The sequence below is a fragment of the Giraffa tippelskirchi genome, chromosome 11 (assembly GCF_054371585.1).
Source record: "Giraffa tippelskirchi isolate mGirTip1 chromosome 11, T2T-mGirTip1v1.2.pri, whole genome shotgun sequence".
In the NCBI taxonomy this organism is placed as follows: domain Eukaryota; kingdom Metazoa; phylum Chordata; class Mammalia; order Artiodactyla; family Giraffidae; genus Giraffa; species Giraffa tippelskirchi.
Window position 1 is genome coordinate 86052381 of NC_137285.1, and position 20761 is coordinate 86073141.

At 37.6% G+C, this 20761-nt stretch overlaps 1 protein-coding gene across 1 annotated transcript in view; it reads right to left on the minus strand.

Moving 5' to 3' along the window:
* Positions 1–20761, minus strand: part of CNTN5 (contactin 5) — a 1514795-nt gene that overhangs the window by 20258 nt on the left and 1473776 nt on the right. The window contains exons 23-24 of the mRNA XM_081545335.1: positions 3101–3287; positions 2545–2657 (exon numbers count right to left, since the gene is read on the minus strand). Of these exons, the coding sequence (XP_081401461.1) occupies positions 2545–2657; positions 3101–3287 (300 nt within the window). The remainder of the gene's footprint in view (positions 1–2544; positions 2658–3100; positions 3288–20761) is intronic.

The following is a 20761-nucleotide window of genomic DNA, read 5'->3' on the forward strand; positions in this document are numbered from 1 at the left end:
TGCCCCTGTCAATAGGAGCTTTCATGCCCAGTCACCTGCCCTGTGAAAACCAGACCTTTGTAGGGGAACCCAAGCTCTATCTCAGGCATCAGTCTGAAGTCCCCTTCCCTCAAGGGGCCCTTTGCATCATTCCTGCCAGTAGGTCTCCCACTGGGGATTAGCCCATCTATCAGAAGGTCTAATAAGGTAGACTCCATTTGTTACCAGCAGACTCCTTTCTTAGAAACTAGATTTTCCTTCTCAGGGACATCAGGAGGTGAGACCATTTCAAGGAATAAAAGAAAAAAAAAAAAAACAACTCTGTCAACGGGTGCCTACTTGGCACTGTTTCCACAACTAAGATGGACAACATTAGAGATTCTTCTCCCAGCAACAAGTTATTCCAAGGGGTTTTGAGCTATTTTCATTGAGATAGAACTGGCAGGCAACTTTTAAAGATCAATTTCTTCCATTAAAATATTGAAAAATTCTACCTACTGGGTAGAATTCCTCCAATAACAATAAGAAAAATAGTAGCTATTTTTTTAGTGAGTACTTCCTAGATGCTAAACATTTTACACAAGTTGTCTTATTTAATCCTTAAAACAATTCTCTATGTTACTATTTTTGCATTTTAAAAATATCGATTTCTTTCTTTTTTATTTGGCTACATCAGATCTTAGTGGCAGTACACAAGATCTTCCTGTAGGATCTTTTCATCGCAGCAGACGGACTCAATCTGTTGCTCTTGGGCTCAGTGGCTGCTGCAGCATGCAGGCTCAGTTGTTCCAGGGCAGGTGGGAGCTGAGTTTTCTGACTTAGGATTATACCCACCACCCCTTCATCGCAAGGGGGATTCTTAATCATTGGATCACCAGGGAAGTCCCCTATCTTTGCTTTTTTTTTTAAGTTAAAATGAAGCTCAGGTTAAGCAACTAGCTCAAGTGACAGAACTGGGATTTGAACTGGTGTCTATCCCCACTCCACACAACACATGGGAAGGCTGTGCCGAAAAACACACAACTGATAATATACACTTGTGACTAATTGCCTAAAATACCTCTAGTTGGGTCAAAATTAATGTTTTCATCCTTCCTAGAAGCACTGAGTGTAATTGAGATGAATAAGACAGAGGCTTTGCCTTCAATCATGTATAGTCTGGGCGGGGAGACAGTATCATGTAAGGAGGATGATCAGTGGTGTGATAGACGGGACACACGTGGGCAAGGAGGAGGTCATCTCACTGGGAGCCCTATGCCCAGCTTCATGGTTTCTCCAGGTTGTGTGGTACTTCTTTTCTTCCCTGAGAGGTGCCCAAAGCTAAATGGCTCTTCCAGGCAGTCATATGCTTTCATCTCCATCTATTTTCCTCTGCAGTTTGACAGACTGCTTGCCACAGTTTAACGAGATCAGATTGTTTCTTGGTGATCCATCACCATTTCTGGCCATAGTGTTACCCTTAGTCATTGAAAGGTACAGTTGTCTTAGACTACAAGGTGTGAAGGCGGGGGGAAGGGTGTGGAAAGAAGAGGACTAAGAGAAGGATATAGAGAAAAAGGCTCAGCTGTTCTCCCCCAAAGATCACACTCAATGTCCCTGAGGATTAGTACAGATTTGAGAGAGTGTTTAGTGTGAGGGTGCTTATGATCCATAATAATTCTAGTCTGTAAGAAGTACTACAGTTTGTACCTTAACATATTCTTCTTGGGAATTATTTAACTTAACAATGTATTTCATTTATAACTATTTCAGTTTTTAGCTTCAGAATTTTAGCACTTTGTACACCAAATGCTGTGTTACTATCTCGGATAATTGAATAGCCACCTAAATAATGTTTTGCAGTCTAAAGATGATCATTGAAATATTTAAAAATTCTGTTATAAATAATAACCATTAATTATTCTGCATGAGTTTAAGAAATAGAATCCAATATTATGCAAGAGGAATTTGAAGTTCAGCCAATTCAATACCTAGACCACATATTTTTTAAAATCAGAGACAACCTTGTTTTTCAAAACAAACTGTCTAAACATTTTTATATTTTCGGATCTCTTGCTGGCGCATAGCAGGATGACTTATGTGAAATGTTGCCTCTATTTTGGAGCCAGCTGTCTCTCTCCATGGTCTCTCTCATATTCCCTGTGCTGACCCCAGCATTTTTTTCTTCTTGTGTTTCTTTGCTAATGGAAATTCTTTCTACTCAAACTAAGTGGTCCAGTCTTTTCCATCTACCAGGACAGTTTGTCTTTGGGGAGAGAATGCCAAGACTCTCTGTCAAAGTTATGCTTGTCCTGACATTGCATCGTGGGGACATCTTCACCCTGTATTCAAATTGTTTTTGTCTTTTCTACCGATTCGCTTCCTATGTTTTGTGTAGCTGAAACTGATTTTGATTGCCTTGACTTCCCCACTGCATGGAGGCTGTTTCTAGAACAGAAGTAGAACAATGATTGAGGGGGGAAAATGGCTATGTTAATAGGTCTTTTAATGCCTTTTTAATTGCACATCCTCACAACAGCAATTTTCGAGATGCGCGTCTATCCAAGAGAATGAACACACACCGACCTTGTAGCCCATAACTTCAGACTCGTTGGCTAATGATCTGACGGGGTCCCAGCCCAGAGAAAGCTGAGAGCCCTGTTGCTCCCACCTGAGGTTGTGAGGTGCTTGACTGGGGGCTGCAAAATGAAAAGCAAAAGTGAGTGCAAGAGATATCTTAAATACCTTTATTCACTTAAATTCTTGTGAGTATTTCAGTCTTTTCTTGTGTTCAGTAGTTGGCTGGCACCATAGGCTTCCTTCCAGCGAGAATCAGATAAGGAGGGTTTTGCTCCAGGAGTGTCATTTTAATAGCTACTCTGCTGAGCTTTTGAACCCAAATCCTTTTATCTCCCTTCTGTGTCAAAAATCGCTTAGCCTTGTTTCACAGGCAGATAACCTTTATCTACTGTGAATGCAAAATTTTCTGAGCTAGTTTTAGAATTCAGATCTAAGCATTGAAGTGACACTAGGAATCAAAGCTCTTCTTCAACTCAGTTTATTATGTATCTCACGTGGCTTTCAGAAATGTTAAAAGATGTTTCCCTTTTGTCTGAGACAAAAACAAGCCCAGGTCACTTACGGGATTTCTTGGTGGCTGCACTCACTTCACTGCTAGGTGGCCCATATCCAGCTCCATTATAAGCCCTCACTGTGAAGTGATATAGCGTATTTCCTTCTAATCCTGTCAGGATGATGGATGACTCATTCCCTCTCGTTTTGACGGTTTCTGCTGCATCTTCTTGTTCCATGTCTTTCCGATAACCAATCTGTCAACAAATTACCACATGACAGATTAATTCTAAAGTTTCCCCTGTTGAACTTCTTTTTCACCCCTTGGATGTTTCTCAAACCCACCTCTGGGAAATCATTCCTGTATCGTCCAACTAATAGGTTCTACTAAGGAGGCCCAAATCCGTCTTAACTGCTGCCTTATTTGCATCTGTGTAAACCGTAGCACCTTAACAGTACTCAGCAAAGCAGTGAAAGGTGCTACCTTGTAGCCTGGTAGCATGAAGAATCATTCACGAAGTTGAAGACGTTCCTGTCTCATACATCACTGGGAACATTTCCCATTCAAAGCCATCTAGTTTTTAATGCATTATTTAAGAAAGAGACATGAGGAATATTTCCTCCTTGGCCCCACACAGAGGTGAATCACACGGCTGGATGAATTTAAAAGAGAAGAGGTGAGAGAACACTCATGATAATTTGGAACCATCTCAGTTCAGTTCAGTTCAGTCGCTCAGTTGTGTCCGACTCTTTGCGACCCCATGAATCGCAGCACGCCAGGCCTTCCTGTCCATCACCAACTCCTGCAGCTTACCCAAACCCGTGTTCATTGAGTCGGTGATGCCATCCAACCATCTCATCCTCTGTCGTCCCCTTCTCCTCCTGCCCTCAATCTTTCCCAGCATCAGGGTCTTTTCAAATGAGTCAGCTCTTCGTATCAAGTGGCCAAAGTATTGGGGTTTCAGCTTCAACATCAGTCCTTCCAATGAACACCCAGGACTGATCTCCTTTAGGATGGACTGGTTGGCTCTCCTTGCAGTCCAAGGGACTCTCAAGAGTCTCTCCAACACCACATATATAAAAAACACCACATATATAAAAGTAACATTACTAGGGTATGGAAGGGTGGCAGAAGGGAATAGCTCTTTGTCAAAGCACACTTTGTGCATTTAGATGATCTTTCCTGGTTATATGTTCTTGGTGGCTGGTCTCATACCACACTTGATCCCTTTATGAGATTCAACAATTATCTGTGTGTATCTAATGCTTAACCCTGTTCATACATTAGAACTTAATTATGCATGAATGCATAACAGGGTAGTTTTCCCCCCTACTTCTTTACTTTCGTAAAAATAAAGGAAGAGTAGTAGTTCTTTTTCCAGTTAATTACTGTGGTGAAAGAAGTGTATTTCTGCAACCATTTCATCTCCTTCAAGTGCTTTGTCTACAGGCTAGAAAGTCAAATATCACATTTGCAGATTCAGGTACAAAATTCAGGCACTGAGGACTTTGTGTGAAACTTGATATATTCTGGAGTATACCCAGGACACCCACCTCCTTGGGTCCATTGGAAGGTACTGTAGGCCGCTGTCTCCCAGGAAAAAAAAGGACTGGAGTCACTTTCCTATCCCTCTTCCAGCCTAGATGCTGGCTGAAGGCAGAGGGAGTAAAAAAATGTCCAGAGGAGGAAGAAAGTCAGAAATTATAACCACACCGTTATGAAATGAAGACTGTAACAGCCATATTTTCTCCTTTATACTGTTTCATATCTAAAAATTAAATAGCCTGGGTCCCTTCCTTTCTTGTGAAAGAGTGTTGTGCATAGGTAACTTTCTATTGTAGTTTGTTAGAGGAGACGGACAGATTAACTAAAGGAAGTTTCTTGGCTCTCATTTTAAGGAGATGGTGAGTACATTTTCATTTGTTTAAGAGCTATTTGCACAATGTTAGTATGGAACATTTCCACTGCCAATCGTTACTTTTAGGGAACTGTTGAATGGGGAGAAGGGTGTGTATGGATGTTGAGTAATGAAAGGTATATAGTACTTTAGTTTTCCACATCCATTTCACCCTCATTCTAGTGTGTCTTCCCAGACTGAAGAGATGGAAAGATAAACACCGTATTTCCAAGACTCCCTTGCAGTTAGGGCTCTGAATATATTTTAGGTATAACCAGTCAGATGCACATGCCTGGTATTTGAAAGTAAAACTGAGATATAGATCAAAGAGATATAGATCGAACTTCCACCAATTCTGGTGTTTTTTTGGTTTGTTTTTTGGTTTGTTTTTTGCCTACAAGTATAGTAACAGAAACATTTTTCCTTTCCCCTTCACCCTCTGACTGTGGCAGCAAAACTGAATGGCTCATTGTCTAACTATTAGCTTTACAGGAGTTAAGAAGCCACGCACAAGACAACCATTTTGTTGGTACAAATGATAGTAACATGGTGGAATTCTGGAACTGGCAGTAACAGCAGAAGCTTCCAGAAGCTTCCAGAAGCTTCCAGATCACAAGGTCTTCTTGAATGTGGAGCTGTCCTGTTCATGACGACTTCCAAAAAACCGCGGCAGTGGAGTGTGGAACTAGGGCTGGAGACTTCCTGTTTTTAGTAGACATCAGTGTCTTCCTCTGTGTCTTGGTCCATTGATTAGCTTTAACAGTCATTTTTGAAAGATCACCATGGAGTCTGTTAATTTAATTCAATAACTTTGTAAACAATTTAACACTTATAATAAAACACTTCCTATTTAAGCTAGAGTAATTTAATTCTTTGCAATTAAACACTGTCTGACACACCTACACAGCTCTTGGGGAAAAAAAGTGTATATAGTTACTAAGGGACTTCCCCAGTGGCTCAGTGGTAAGCAATCCACCTGTAATGCAGGAGACACGGGTTTGAGCCCTGGGTTGGGCAGATCTCCTGGAGGATGGTTTGACAACCTACTCCAGTACTCTTACCTGGAGAATCGCATGGACTGAGGAGCACAGCAGGCTGCAGTCCATAGGGTCACAAAGAGTCTGACATGACTGAAGCAACTAACCACACAGTCACATAGTTAAGAAGACAGTCATAATCAAATTCCTGTTTCTCACCCTTGTCTCTTCACAAATTTGAACTGGCATACAGCTGAATGAATGAACTTTGGAAATTTGTTTGATTAAGCTGAAATGCTCTAACTCTGCCTTTTGTATTATGTTTGCCCCATTATTCCTAATTCCAAGAGCTAACTTATCTTGTTTGATTTTCAGCATACTTTTAACTGAAGAAATCTAAGCTGTTTTCAGACTACAAAATTGAATGTCATTTTGTTGGATGAACAAATGTGTATCTTTCTCCTTCCCAATGATATATCTGATTTTCAGGTCTCTGTTTCAATTTTCTTTAATTGGCTGGATTATTTTAAGTTAGTTAAATATATATATTTGAGAGAGTTTAGTGTGATTAAATTCAACAGATTAAAGATTTAGATACAAACACAGATTCCAATACAAATTCTGGACTTCTAAATATTGAATGTTTAATTTGCTGATGAATCACTATGAAATTAAACATCCCAAGTAAAAGATAATATGTTCCTAAGTAACAGATTGTGAAAAATATAAATTCTAGCTGTACCAGATAAAACCTGCCATAAATCTAAAATTTAAAAGAAAAAGCATTATTTGTCTTTCTAGAATTTTGAGAAAAAAAAAACTGGAAGAGTTATTACCTTTACAGAGAAATAATAATTTTATTTCCTATAGTTTTTGATGGAGGAGAGGATAAATCAGAAAAGCAGAAAAACATTTAGAGTTTAATATCATGCTTATCTAGTGATTCTTAACTTGGAATTGGGGTAATATAGTATTCACAAATCACACTATACCTTTTAAAGTTGAAACTTCCTCTTTATTCAATTTATTTCTCTGTGATTCACTTCTATCCTGACAATAAATTTCATCAACCTGTAAACTTTGAACTTTCTATGAGATCACTTGAAATGAAGTTTAAGATATTTTAAAAGACACACATATCTGAAACTAGAAGCACAGATAACCTATCTGTTATTGGTTATTGTGCTATTTTATCACACTCACACAGCTGGGGCTTTCATGGGTGTGTCTTTATTACATTACATTATTATACCCTTCTAGTATTTTTAAAACATATAGTTAATAAATCATGTACCTATAGTCACATATGAATATTTTCCCATTTTCATAGTAATAATTTATCATATCCCTTGTGTTCAGTTCAGTTCAGTCACTCAGTTGTGTCCAACTCTTTGCCACCCCATGAACTGCAGCACGCCAGGCCTCTCTGTCCATCACCAACTCCCAGTTTACCCAAACCCATGTCCATTGAGTCGGTGATGCCATCCAACCATCTCATCCTCTGTTGTCCCCTTCTCCTCCCTCCCTCAATCTTTCCCAGCATTCGGGTCTTTTCAAACGAGTCAGCTCTTCGCATCAGGTGGCTGAAGTATTGGAGTTTCAGCTTTAACATCAGTCCTTCCAATGAACACCCAGGACTGATCTCTTTTAGGATGGACTGGTTGGATCTCCTCGCAGTCCAAGGGACTCTCAAGAGTCTTCTCCAACACCACAGTTCAAAAGCCTCAGTTCTTCGGTGCTCAGCTTCCTTTACAGTCCAACTCTCACATCCATACATGATGACTGGAAAAACCATAGCCTTGACTAGACAGACCTTAGCTAACAAAGCAATGTCTCTGTTTTTTAATATGCTGTCTAGGTTGGTCATAACTTTCCTTCCAAGAAGAAAGTGTCTTTTAATTTCATGGCTGCAAACACCATCTGCAGTGATTTTGGAGCCCCCCAAAATAGAGTCAGCCACTGTTTCCCCAACTATTTCCCATGAAGTGATGGGACCGGATGCCATGATCTTAGTTTTCTGAATGTTGAGCTTTAAGACAACTTTTTCACTCTCCTCTTTCTCTTTCATCAGGAGGCTCTTTAGTTCTTCTTTACTTTCTGCCATAAGGGTGGTATCATCTGCATATCTGAGGTTATTGATATTTCTCCCGGCAATCTTGATTCCAGCTTGTGCTTCCTCCAGCCCAGCTTTTCTCATGATGTACTCTACATAGACGTTAAATAAGCAGGGTGACAATTTACAGCCTTGACGTACTCCTTTTCCTATTTGGAACCAGTCTTTTGTTCCATGTCCATTTCTAACTGTTGCTTCCTGACCTGCATACAGGTTTCTCAAGAGGCAGGTCAGGTGGTCTGGTATTCCCATCTCTTTCAGAATTTTCCACAGTTTATTGTGATCCACACAATCAAAGGCTTTGGCATAGTCAATAAAGCAGAAATAGATATTTTTCTGGAACTTATCATTTAACTATTGTTTTTTTGTGAAACATTTGGGTAGTTCCATATTTGTTCTCTTACTTAAAATGTTGACATGATTATGTTCATTGTTTGAGTATATTGTTTTCCACATATTGGAGTAATTGCTCAGAACAGAATCCCAGACAGGAGATTACATAGGATCCAAAATTATTGAAATTTTTATACTATTGAAACAAAAATGCTACACTGATTTTCAAATGGTTTTTTTTTTTTTTTTACTAATTTTCATTTCCAGCAATAGCATATAAACCTGAGAGATACACTGTACTGTTCCAGCTCTACACATATCATGGTTGTGGAGTCAGAGGTGTAAATTTTAAGCATATTTTTGAAATCTATAAGCTTCATATAGTGGGACAAGTTACTTAACCACTGAATCTCTATATCCTTATTTATAGAACAGGTAAAATACTACTTATTTCAGTTTTACGAATTGTTTTCAGACAGCTCCTCTATTGTCATCCAACTACTTAAACTATTTAGTTTCTTGGTGGTAAAATATTTCTGATTTTTGCAACTTGTTAGTCTGTTTCCTTTTTTGCTTCACATTGTTTCATTTTCTGACTTCATTCCTCAAAATTATTTTTCCTTATGTGTAATATAAATTGTGGCAGGCAGGAAGCATAGATTCTGGGTCAGCCAATAGCTTTAAGAGTATAGATTTGAACTTAAATCTACAGGATGCTTTTCTTAGTAGATAACCCATTTTTTCCAAAATTGATTCTCTAGGATAATGATAATTTTAACTACGCAGATAACATATTCAATTATCTGATATGATGATTCTAGATATTCATGTCATACACAATCTGGTTTCCTTACCTGAAGTTACAGGATTTAAATCTACCACTGCTTCTGTATGCAGTCAAAGGCTACTGGATGAGCCATAGACTTCCCCCTATTTCCCAGTCTTTATTCACTCATATTTACAATCATTGAAGGTTTCTTCTTATCTGATTTTTGTTACCTGTTAGTTTTTAAAAGCATAATTCTTAGCTCCTGTATTCCCTCGTTTTATAATTTAATTTGCATGCAACGGTCACTGCTCATTCAATAGTGTACTTCCTGAATTTAATAAACACAGCTCTATTATCTGATGTTATTTAATGCTGCAAAATTTTTTGCACCATTGCAAGTAATTCATTCTCCAGGCTAGTAAGGTTAGATTTTAAAAAAATAATCAAAATGCATAGTGAAATGTAAATATTTTACCATACTTTGAGTTTTTCAAAACTATTAAATTATTCATTCAAAAGTGTTTTTGAATATGCATTATTTACCAAGCACTGTGTCTGCGGGCAACTGGGGCTTAATGGTGAGTCCAAAAAGACATTGCATAGGCAGAACACAGAGGAATTTTAGGACAGTGAAACTATTATGTATAATTTACAATGGTAGATACATGTCACACTTTTGTCAGAAGACTTAGAATATATGACATCAAGAGTGAATCATAATTTATTTGTTTTATTTTTATTGAAATATAGTTGACTTATAATGTTGTGTTAATTACTACTGTACAGCAAAGTGATTCAGTTATATACATTCTTTTAAATGTTCTTTTCCGTTATGGTTTATCATAGGACGTGGTATAGGGCTCACTGTGTTATACAGTAAGACATTCTTATTTATCCATGCTGTGTTTAAAAGCTTATATCTGTTAACCCCACCTCCCACTCTACCCGTTCCCCAGCTCCCTTCCCCTTGGCAACCACCAGTCTGTTCTCTGTTTTTGATTCTGATTTTGTTCCATAAATAGGTTCATTTGTGTCATCTTGCAGATTACACATATAAGTTATATCACTTGGTATTTGTCCTCTTTCTGCCTTACTTCACTTAGTATGATAATCTCCCAGTCCATCCATGTTGCTGCAAAGAGTGAACCCTAATTTAAACACTGGATTTTGACTGGTAATGATGTGTCACTGTAGGCTCATCAACTGCAGCAAATGTAGTTCTCTGGGGGGGATGTTGATCATGGAGGAATTAAGGTTAAGTGTGTGAAGACAGTGGGTACATGGGAACCCTTTTTTCTGCTCAATTTTGCTGTGGATTCAAAAAGTTTCTTAATTGGAAAAAAAATAGTAGCCAAGATAGTTATTGAATGAAAAACCACACAAATGTACAATTTTGGTTCAGCCAAGCTATATATGGCTAGAGATCTACAGCGTGGGCTAGGACTCAGTGGAGGGAGGCTGGTCAGAGAAAGCGTCAGTAAGGAAGGCAGAGGAGTAGTAGGTGCAAATGTGGAGAGGTGAGGGGAGAACATGTGAACCTGAAAAAGACTCCACTTAGGCTGATGTGAAGTCTGAGGGTGCGTGTGGCTCCATTTGATCCTAGAGGCAAAGGACAGAGCCTAATCTTATCACTGGCTGGGTTAAACAGTTTGGAGCAGTGCCAAAACATTGAAGGATTTTAAGCAGGGGTGAGAGTGACAGGTACATGTGATATCAAATTTGTGTTTTGAAAAGATACACGCAGCAGTCAAATATTTTTTGCTTTGTTTTTTCAGCATATAAATTAGGTCACTCCTTTGTCCAAAACTCCCCATATTGCACTCAGAGTAACTTGCAGACTGCTCACCAGCTTACCTGACAGCTTACCCGCTGTGTACTTCTCCAACTCATCTTATATCTCACACCACTTTGTTCACCAGCTTGCAGCAAAACAGCCTCAAACATTGAGTCACTTTCTTGATTTACAGCCTTTGAACTTCTAGTGCCTTTTACCCAGAAGTGCTTTTTGCATTTCTTTCTTCAAACGGCCATCTCCTTTTCATCCAATCTAACCTGCGAAGCTTCCCTTGGTCACTTCTTTAAGGAAACTTTCCCTCCCTTGGTAACTCTATTTCATATTACTCTGAGTTTTATTGTGATTATTATTATCACTTGTAATTATCACTACATGAAAGGAAAAGGAAAGTGAAGTCGCTCAGTTATGTCCGACTCTTCGTGACCCCATGGACTGTAGCCTACCAGACTCCTCCGTCCCTGGGATTTTCCAGGCAGGATACTGGAGTGGGTTGCCATTTCCTTCTCCAGGAGATCTTTCTGACCCAGTGATTGAACCTAGGTCTCCCTCATTGTAGACAGATGCTTTACCGTCTGAGCCACCAGGGAAGTCCTATATGAATCACTATATGAAACTATGCTAATTTATCTGATTAATTGCTTGCTTCATATTAGCATTGAGGAGCACTGTATGACTTATCTTAGTGAATAAATGGTTGCAATATGAAGACAGGTTGGAAGGGGGCTGAAGTAGAAACAGGAGAGCAGTTAAGAGGTGATGCCTTAGTCTGGTAAGAAATGGGGGTGGCCTGGATTAGGGCGATAGCTGTGGACATGGGGATGGGTATGCAGTAAAGAGATATTTAGAAAATAAAGCCAACAGATTTTGGTGACGGACTAGTTATAAGTGTGACAAGAAACTCTGTGGGCGTTCTCTACTTTAAGGTACGGATATTTTTCAGTAACTTTGTTTTTGGATTGCTTTTTACTTTGGATTTTTATTGTTGCTATTGTCACTGATTTTGCTCCATCTATTCTGTCTTCTTGGCAAATATCTATGTGGTTTATGAACCAAACCTCTTATGTTCTTTACATCTGCCTTCTTCTCTCTTACCTTATAGTAAAATTTCCTTATTCATGTACTTTGCATTCTGGGTTTACTTCTCAAGCTTGTACTCTAAAGCAGTGGCTGAAATAATTAGCGATATCAAATTTGCATTTGATTGTTCATAATGAATATTTTATTTTAATTACTTTGGTTTTGATTTTATTGCACTCTCTTTAATAAGCAGCATTGCTCTTTTAATATATTGATAGAAGAAATATTTTCTTTTCTCTCATTGATATCTAGAAACTTATGTTTAAAACTTATCTTCTTATTTACAAGAAAATCTCTTATGGGAAAGGAACTCACACTGAGCCTTATCATTTGTTTTCTCATTCCAAAGATTTTTCTCCTATCATTTCTTTCCTTTTTAGAAAGTGTTTCTTCTGTTTAATCATTCTAGTATTTAACCTGTTTTTAATGGTGCTCTACAAAGGAATAGAAGTTCTATTTGCAAGGGGATATATCCATCTCTAGACTGTGTATCCAAGCCCAGAGGGTGATGGTGTGAGATAGTGGCCAAACTTTGTGCTAGGACAAGCCTCCACTCATATTCTCCACACAACACAAAAAAATTTTCAGAAGCTTGAGATGAGAGACAAAGCTTCATGCTCATGACTACAGTTTTTTTCATTGAAGAAAAAGATAAAGGAGAAGGAGGCCAGAGGCTATTTTGTTGCTTGCTTGAACGTAGAAAATGGAATTTTGAAGATGGGTCATTGCACAAAGATGAAAGGAAAGAAAACCTTAGAAAATCCTACTAAAATTCTTGTTTCATACTCCTCATTATGATCGCAAAAAAGTTTCTCTCTTTTCTCATGGTTTCATGGTTACTTTAAGGGAAATTAAGAAAAGGTGATTTTATGTGTTTTCAATTCAATTCACAGCCATTCCTAAGTTCAAAAATTGTGACTAAACTGACAGTTAGAAGGCAGACACTTCATTGCTACCCTGCTTCTCTACTGATTCTTCACCTTCAGATACATTTTAAACACTATAATCTTTTCCCGAATAATGCTTAAGTTCCTTTTATGTTCCTCTTATGTAACACCTAAGTTCAGCCATGTATTTCTATTAAGTTTCAAAAATTCCCTGATAGCTCAGTTGGTAAAGAATCTGCTTGCAATGCAGGAGACTCAAGTTCAATTCCTGGGTCGGGACGATCCCCTGGAGAAGGAAATTGGCAACCCACTCCAGTATTCTTGCCTGGAGAATCCCATGAACAGAGGAACCTGCCAGGCTACATTCCATGGGGTCGCAAGAGTCAGACACCACTGAGTGACTAAGCACGCACACCAGTATTCTTGGGCTTCCCTTGTGGCTCAGGTGGTAAAGAATCCGCCTGCAATACGGGAGACCAGGGTTCAATCCCTGGGTTGGAGAGATCTGTTGAAGAAGGTAAAGGCTACCCACTCCAGTATTCTGGCTTGGAGAATTCCACGGACAGTATAGTCCATAGGGTCGCAAAAAGTTGGACACGACAGAACGACTTTCACTTCATGTAACACCTAAGTTCAGCCATGTGTTTCTACTGAGTTTCAGAAATTCTGTATATGGGGAGCACATTTCCCATGGATAAAGAATTTGTTTCGATCAGAAAAGTCTCTGCTTGCCTCTATTTAGTTGATCTCCAGTTTCCTAATCTCTTGAGCTTAGCACTAGGTATAGTTATTAAATTGGCTCTTCACAATCAATACTCTGAGATACACTGGCAGTCAGCATTATTAGATTGCATGCAAAATTAGCTGCTTTGTGCCCAGAGGTAATTTTACTATAAAGGATACAATTTAATGAATCAAATAAGATAAATAAACAATGCATAGTTAAGATTTTTAATATTTATGAGACAGTTCAACAGCGATTAGAGGCTCTGCAGTGAGGAAATATGAAATGCAGCAGGAACCTAAGGATGGATATAATTTACTGAATAAATTGTATTTATTTTTTCTGTAAGCTGTCACTGCTATCTAAAAATTACACTTAAAATCTGGTTTCAAATATAATTCAATTTGTCCTTAATATGTGTAGTTCAGTGTAGGTCTTTTACAAATGTTAGTTCTCTTCCCTTCTTCACTTTATCTACTCAAGTGTTCTAAAATACAATATATTAAATAGAAAATATTAGGGGAGTATTTTTTTTATAACCAAGGTCCTTAAGTGTTTTGTCTGATGAGGGGTAAATGTAATAGTCCCTTAATAGATACTAGTTAAATGAAAGAATAAAAGTTACAGTATGAAAGTTAATATAGGTAGAACTGTATTAATTTTTTTAAGTATTATGTACTCAAGCATATTATATGGTTAACCACATATAAGGTGCTAGATATGCAGTTTTGGAAATATATAATTTTAAATGCATATATTAGAAAAGGCAAAAAGCCAAAAAAATCAATGATAAAACCATCTTATGGAGTTTGAAAAACAGTACATTTTAAGCCTAAATAAACTAGAAAGAAGGGTATAATAGAGATGGCAGCAGTCCTTAATGGATTGAGAAACAAAATATTAGAATAGAGCCAAAGTTAATTCTTTGAAAAGACCAAAAAATTTGTAAATCTCCTTTGATCAAGAGTCATCAAAAGAGAGAGGGAGAAGGAGAGGACATAATCAAATTATTGAAAGAAAATAATACCACTTATCTCAGAGATATGAAAAAGACAACGCTGTAAAGTGGAAATGCAAATTCCGCCCTGGTGAGAATTTTAAAAGTCTTGGCAAGGATCCAAAAGCAGACAGACCCTGAAGGAGAGTTTACTTTTGACAGGTTACAGGTGTGACAGGTAAGTTTGTGAGTGTTTTGTCTGAGAATATGACCATGGTGCCAGGAGTTTACCGCTTTACCAGCTGGAGTAGCAAATGGTAGAGCTTAGTGCAAGAAAAAGCAGTTGGAGACATAGGAAGGAGATTCAGAAAGTAAGAGAATGACAGAAATTGTAAGACCCCAAATCCAAGTGTAAACTCTTCATATTTTTGGCTAAATGATAAACAATTCTTGCCCAGGGATAAATACTGTGGCATCTGATAAAAACGCATGCAATGACCAAGAGAAATCTACTCTTAAAAGGGCTGCACTGGGTGGGATTTTTGAGCTTGCTGCATTTTAACTAAGTGTATTCTCTAATCTGCATGACTTCAGGATGCAGAAAAGTGACAGTTCTTTAAAGCATGTGTTTGGAGACTTATTGGGGCTTTCCTGATAGCTCAGTTGGTAAAGAATTTGCCAGAATTGAAGGAGACCTGGGTTCGATCCTGGGTTGGGAAGATCCCCTGGAGAGGGAAAGGCTACCCACTCCAGTATTTTGACCTGGAGAATCCCACGGACATACAGTTCACGGAGTCACAAAAAGTCAGACACGACTGAGCAACTTTCACTTACTTAGAAACTTATTATGAAATATTTTGGATGAAAATGATATGATGACAGAGATTTTCTTCAAAATAATTCTACAATTGATTGTTTTTGTTGTTCAGTCACTAAGTCATGTCTGATTCTTTTGCAGCCCCTTGAACTGTAGCTTGCCAGGTTCTTCTGTTCATGGGATTTTCCAGACAAAAATATTGGAGTGGGTTGCCATTTCCCTCTCCAGGGGATCTTCCTAACCCAGGGATAGAAGCCCTGTGTCCTGCATTGGCAGGTGAATTCTTTACTACTGAGCCACCAGGGAAGCCCCAGGATTGATTGAAAGTGAAAATGATAGTTGCTTAGTCGTGTCCAACTCTTTGCGACCCCAAAGATTGTAGCCCACCAGGTTTCTCTGTCCATGGAATTCTCCAGGCAAGAATACTGTAGTGGATTGCCATTCCCTTCTCCAGGGGATCTTCCTGACTCAGGGATGGAAACTTGGGTTCCTACATTGGTAGGCAGGTTCTTTACCTGCCCTTTATATACAGTTTCACGTGGGCTCCCCTGGTGGCTCAGACAGTAAAGAATCTGCCTGCAATTCAGGAGACCTGGGTTCAATCCCTGGGTGAGGGAGATCCCCTGGAGAAAGAAATGGCAACCTACTCCAGTATTCTTGCCTGGAGAATTCCATGGACAGAGAAGCCTGTTGGGCTACAGTCCATGGAGCTGCAAAGAGTCAGACATGACTGAGCAACTAACACACACAGACACACATATATAAAACAGGTTATTCATTATTAAGCCCAATTATTCATTAATCCATAATTATTGAAGACAAGTTTTGAGTAGAAATTTAGTATATCCTTCTGTATATTTCACATGTGTAAATATTTCACAACACAAAGTTAAAGAAAAATATGTCAAAATCAAAGATTACAGTTATATTACAATGAAAAGATTAAATAGGGATAAATCAAGAAAAGATCTGCAAGGTCAGTGTGGACAAAGATCAAAGAAGGCCTAAAAATGCGATCTATATAATGATCATGAATTATATTTGATACTGAAAGTGGATAATTCTACAAAAATTGTTTTATATACTCAGCTCTATTCATAACATACCCAAATTGTAAACAAACCTAATGTCCATCAATGGAAGAATGATAAATATATTGTGGGATACTCACAAGTGAACTTTTAAGAGAAAGCCTGTAATAATATAAATGAATCTTACCAATATACTGTTGAGGGAAAAATACAAAATATACAAACTCCATAGGGTTCCCAGAACTAGTCAAATCAATCAGAAGTCAAGATGTTGTTTTTTGGAGTTGTTGGGGATTAAGAATAGTGACTATAGGAGACACAAAATGAGTCTCCAGTTTTTACTAACATTTTGTTTCATGACCTGGATTGTACTTACACAGGTATGCTCACTTTGTGGTAATTCACTCAGCTGTGCAGTTATGATTTGTGCATTTTTCTGTATGCAGATTAAAATATATCTTCCCTTTTGAAGACAGAGTCTTGGCCATTTTGTAATTAACAATTAGTCAATTAGTAATTGGCATTTTTATAATGCTAGTATGTCTTTGGCAAAGCTTCCTTTGTGTGTGTGTGTGTTAAAACACTTTATTATATTTCTCTATTTCTTAGTATAGTAAGCAAGCCCACGTATGTATCTATCTCTTTAACACCCACTGAATTAAGACCTCTATGCCACAAGTATGTTGTCAGGTATTTAAGTTATAAACCTAGCTCTCAAAAGGAAAAGTTTGCTGTAATTTGGTAATTCTCATATGGGTCATTAAAGAGAATCTCAAAGAATCTGTTCCCAGTATTGGTAAAATTAAATGGGTTGATATCCACGTTTGCTATTTTATTTTGTTCATGGATGTGCATTATATGATAGAGAGTAAGACTGTGGATGGTCACATAATGAGCTCAGGATGGCTGGATTTAGGAATGAGGAAAACACCCTGTTTTGAGGCTGCACAAATTCACATTTGTGTCAAAGAGTGAAAAAATAAGAAATGCTTCTGATTTTGATAAGAGAAATAATTCATATCCTTGGGTTCTTTATGTGGATAAGAAAATATATTTGGGCATATATTTTAGTATTCTTTAAAAAAATGATTTATAAAAGTTTAAGATTGGAAAATTTGAAAAGTGATTTGGGTTAGAGAGTTTTCTCCATCAAGAAATGTACCTAAAAGCAAATGAAAAAGAAACACAGTATAAACTGAGTTATTCATTATTTTCTAAAAGAACTCTACAGGATAGCTTTTCAATAGGACAAGAGAAAGGATAAGTTAAGTAACTAAGATGCTGTTGCTTCAATTTCCTTCGATCTGCTGATTTTTGAAAAACATAAATAGTTTTAGTTAGCCTCCCAGTCTCTGAAAATAACCCAAGAAAGAAATCTAATGATAGAAACACGAAAGCTATTTGATTTTTTTCAGAGTTCACAGAATTTCAGAAAAGGAAGGGTAGAAATAGTTTCTTCTCACTGTTTAGCTTTTTTCCCCTTATTATTATATCATCATAACAAAAAGCTAAAGAGAATCTGCAAAAGTAGCTGCTACACACCACCTTTTGGAAAATAAAACAGTCTTTGTTTTTACTTTTTGGTAACTGGTTTCATTTTGGCCTCTTTTCTTCCTTTAATTTATGTCTGAAATTCCATTTTCCACACACATACACACGTACCCTTGCACCCTCTGCTATACCAATTAAATGCAATCTGCCTAGTAAGAATTATTGTCAGACAACAGTGAAGACCATTTTTTTTTTTTTCGGTCTCTTGCTCTGATGATTAGAGTCAGAACATAAAATAAAATACAAAAACAATCTCATCCCTTTTCGCCTTAGGAAATCTCCACTACAACTTATTTTATAGATCAAAACACAACTGGTGTCTTTTCAGTGCAATCAATAAGTGGAAATAGCTTTAGTGACAGGTCTAAAATGAACTTTCGAGTTACATATCCTCTGGAAGATCTGAAATAAATACATGCAAGTCTTGAACATAGCCAAGGAAAAGGAGTCGCTGGGAGTGTCTTTTAGTGAGAATTGTAAAATGGGACAAGCTGTTTTACCTTTCATTCTTAATAGTAAGCATGAAAAACTTCGAAATGAGAACCAGGACACCGTGTACTTTTCTCCTTGCCATAAAAATACATTGTTGCTTATTGCTGAAATGAACCCAGCCATTAAAATACATAGTTAGTAAAAATCTTACAAAAAGGCCACAATGAATATGAATACTGTTAACTTGATAGACATGGGGAATTATGTTTCACAGGCAAATTGTATAATATATAAAAATATTTCTAAAATTCCTTTTTCAGTTTATTCAGGAGAATTTTTATTAATAATTTATTGTTTTATTTAGGAAAATTGAGAACATTCAGGGACAGAAGCATATGCTCATGCAAACAGAAACTTACACTCATGGAGGGCATTGGCATGGGTTTATTTTCAGGAATGTTTCTTCAGAATATCAGGATACTAAGGAATCCCAGGGTTATTATGGACATAAGAATTGCCTTGTTCCAATGTTCTTCCTCTCAGCCTTTGTTTACTTTGTTGATTTTCAGTTGCTAAGTTGTGTCTGACTCTTTGCGACCCCATGGACTGCAGCATGTCAGGCTGCCCTGTCCTTCACTGTCTCCCAGAGTTTGTTCTAATTCATGTCCATTGAGTTGGTGACGCTATATAATCATCTCATCTCCTATCGCCCCCTCTTCCTTTTGCCTCAGTCTTTCCCAGCATCACGGTCTTTTCCAGTGAGCCAGCTTTTTGGATCAGGTAGCCCAAGTATTGGAACCTTAGCTTCAGCATCAGTCCTTCCAATGAACATTTAGGGTTTACTTCCTTTAGGATGGACTGGTTTGATCTCCTTGCTGTCCAAGGGACTCTCAAGCGTCTTCTCCAGCACCATTGAAAAGCGTCAATTTGTTTACTTATATTTTCCATAAACATCCCACAATATTAAACTCTGATCTTTTTAAGAGTAAGAACTAGATTTTAACGATTTTTGCATTTCCACTGCCTGGCACAGTGCCTGATACTAAATAAACTTATTTTAAAATAAGTTTTAAAATAAAATTTTAAATTTTAAAATAAACACTTATCAAGTGTTTACTTGATAAGTGGAGAAATAACAAAAAATAATCATTCAGCATTCCATTAGCACTTAACTTCCTTTGTCATTCCTTTCAATTTGGGAATATCAGAGGAAAAATGATGAAACGGGCTTCCCTGGTGGCTCAGACAGTAAAGAATCTGCCTGGAATGTGGGAGACCCGGGTTTGATCCCTGGGTCAGGAAGATCCCCTGGAGAAGGGAATGGCTACCCACTCTAGTATTTTTGCCTAGAGAATTCCATGGACAGAGGAGCCTGGTGAGCTATAGTCCGTGGGGTCACAAAGAGTTGGACAAGACTGAGCGATTGACTTTTTCCTCTTTTTTCTGGCTACACTGGCATTTGTTCTGACTTTCTATGCACATAAAATACTGATTTTCTCAGAAAAGCTTGAGAGGTTCTGCTCTAAGATTCAGGAATTACTGTTCACAGGACACTTAATGCTGGTGGGTTCATAAATTTCAAACTGAATCTAATAATTTACTTGCATGGGTCAGTGACAGGGATGGCAATCCAGATGGGATAGTCATGGTAATTCAAAAATCAAAATCATTCAATAAATATAGCTCACTTCTGATTTTCAATCATGCTGCACTTCAGAGCTAGAAATTTCACATATGTCAATGTCAATGATTTCTGCATTTAGTCTCTGTAGCCATGAAATTTCAAGCTATTTCCATGTAAGTAATCAAACTTCTCAAATGGGTGGTTTTAAGATAATGTCAACAAAATAGTTCAAATATTTGTAAAATAAAATTAGATGGATTGGTATCTATATTTACGATTTCATACTCTTTACCTCAGATGGCCATTTTTGTGAGGTAATACTAGATTTATAGAAGGCAGTATTAAAAGCTAGGTGAAAATACCAATTATTAGAACTCATAACAGAGTTCTAATCTAGCCTAATTGTGATATTTAGAAAGTCCATGGTGGGCCCACTTATAAATTAAAAGAGATGACATTACTAAAATTTCCTGAAGCCCTTCACTATAAAGTCATTTTGTTTTCTGTCGAGGTAGGGGCTGTCATCATTCTGACCTTGTCTTTATGCATTGCTATTTCTGCTATATCAATTGTTTTGACCATTCTGTTAGATAGAGCAATTAATCATTTTAATAACAAAAATTAATCAGTTTGATTTGAATTACTTGGTTAATGTATTTGAAAGTATTAGTTGCCAGTGACTACAGTTTAAGTTAAAATGCTTGATTCATTACTTCTTAAATTAAGATGTAATGGAGGCTTCCTTGTAAAAGACAAAAATGCCAAA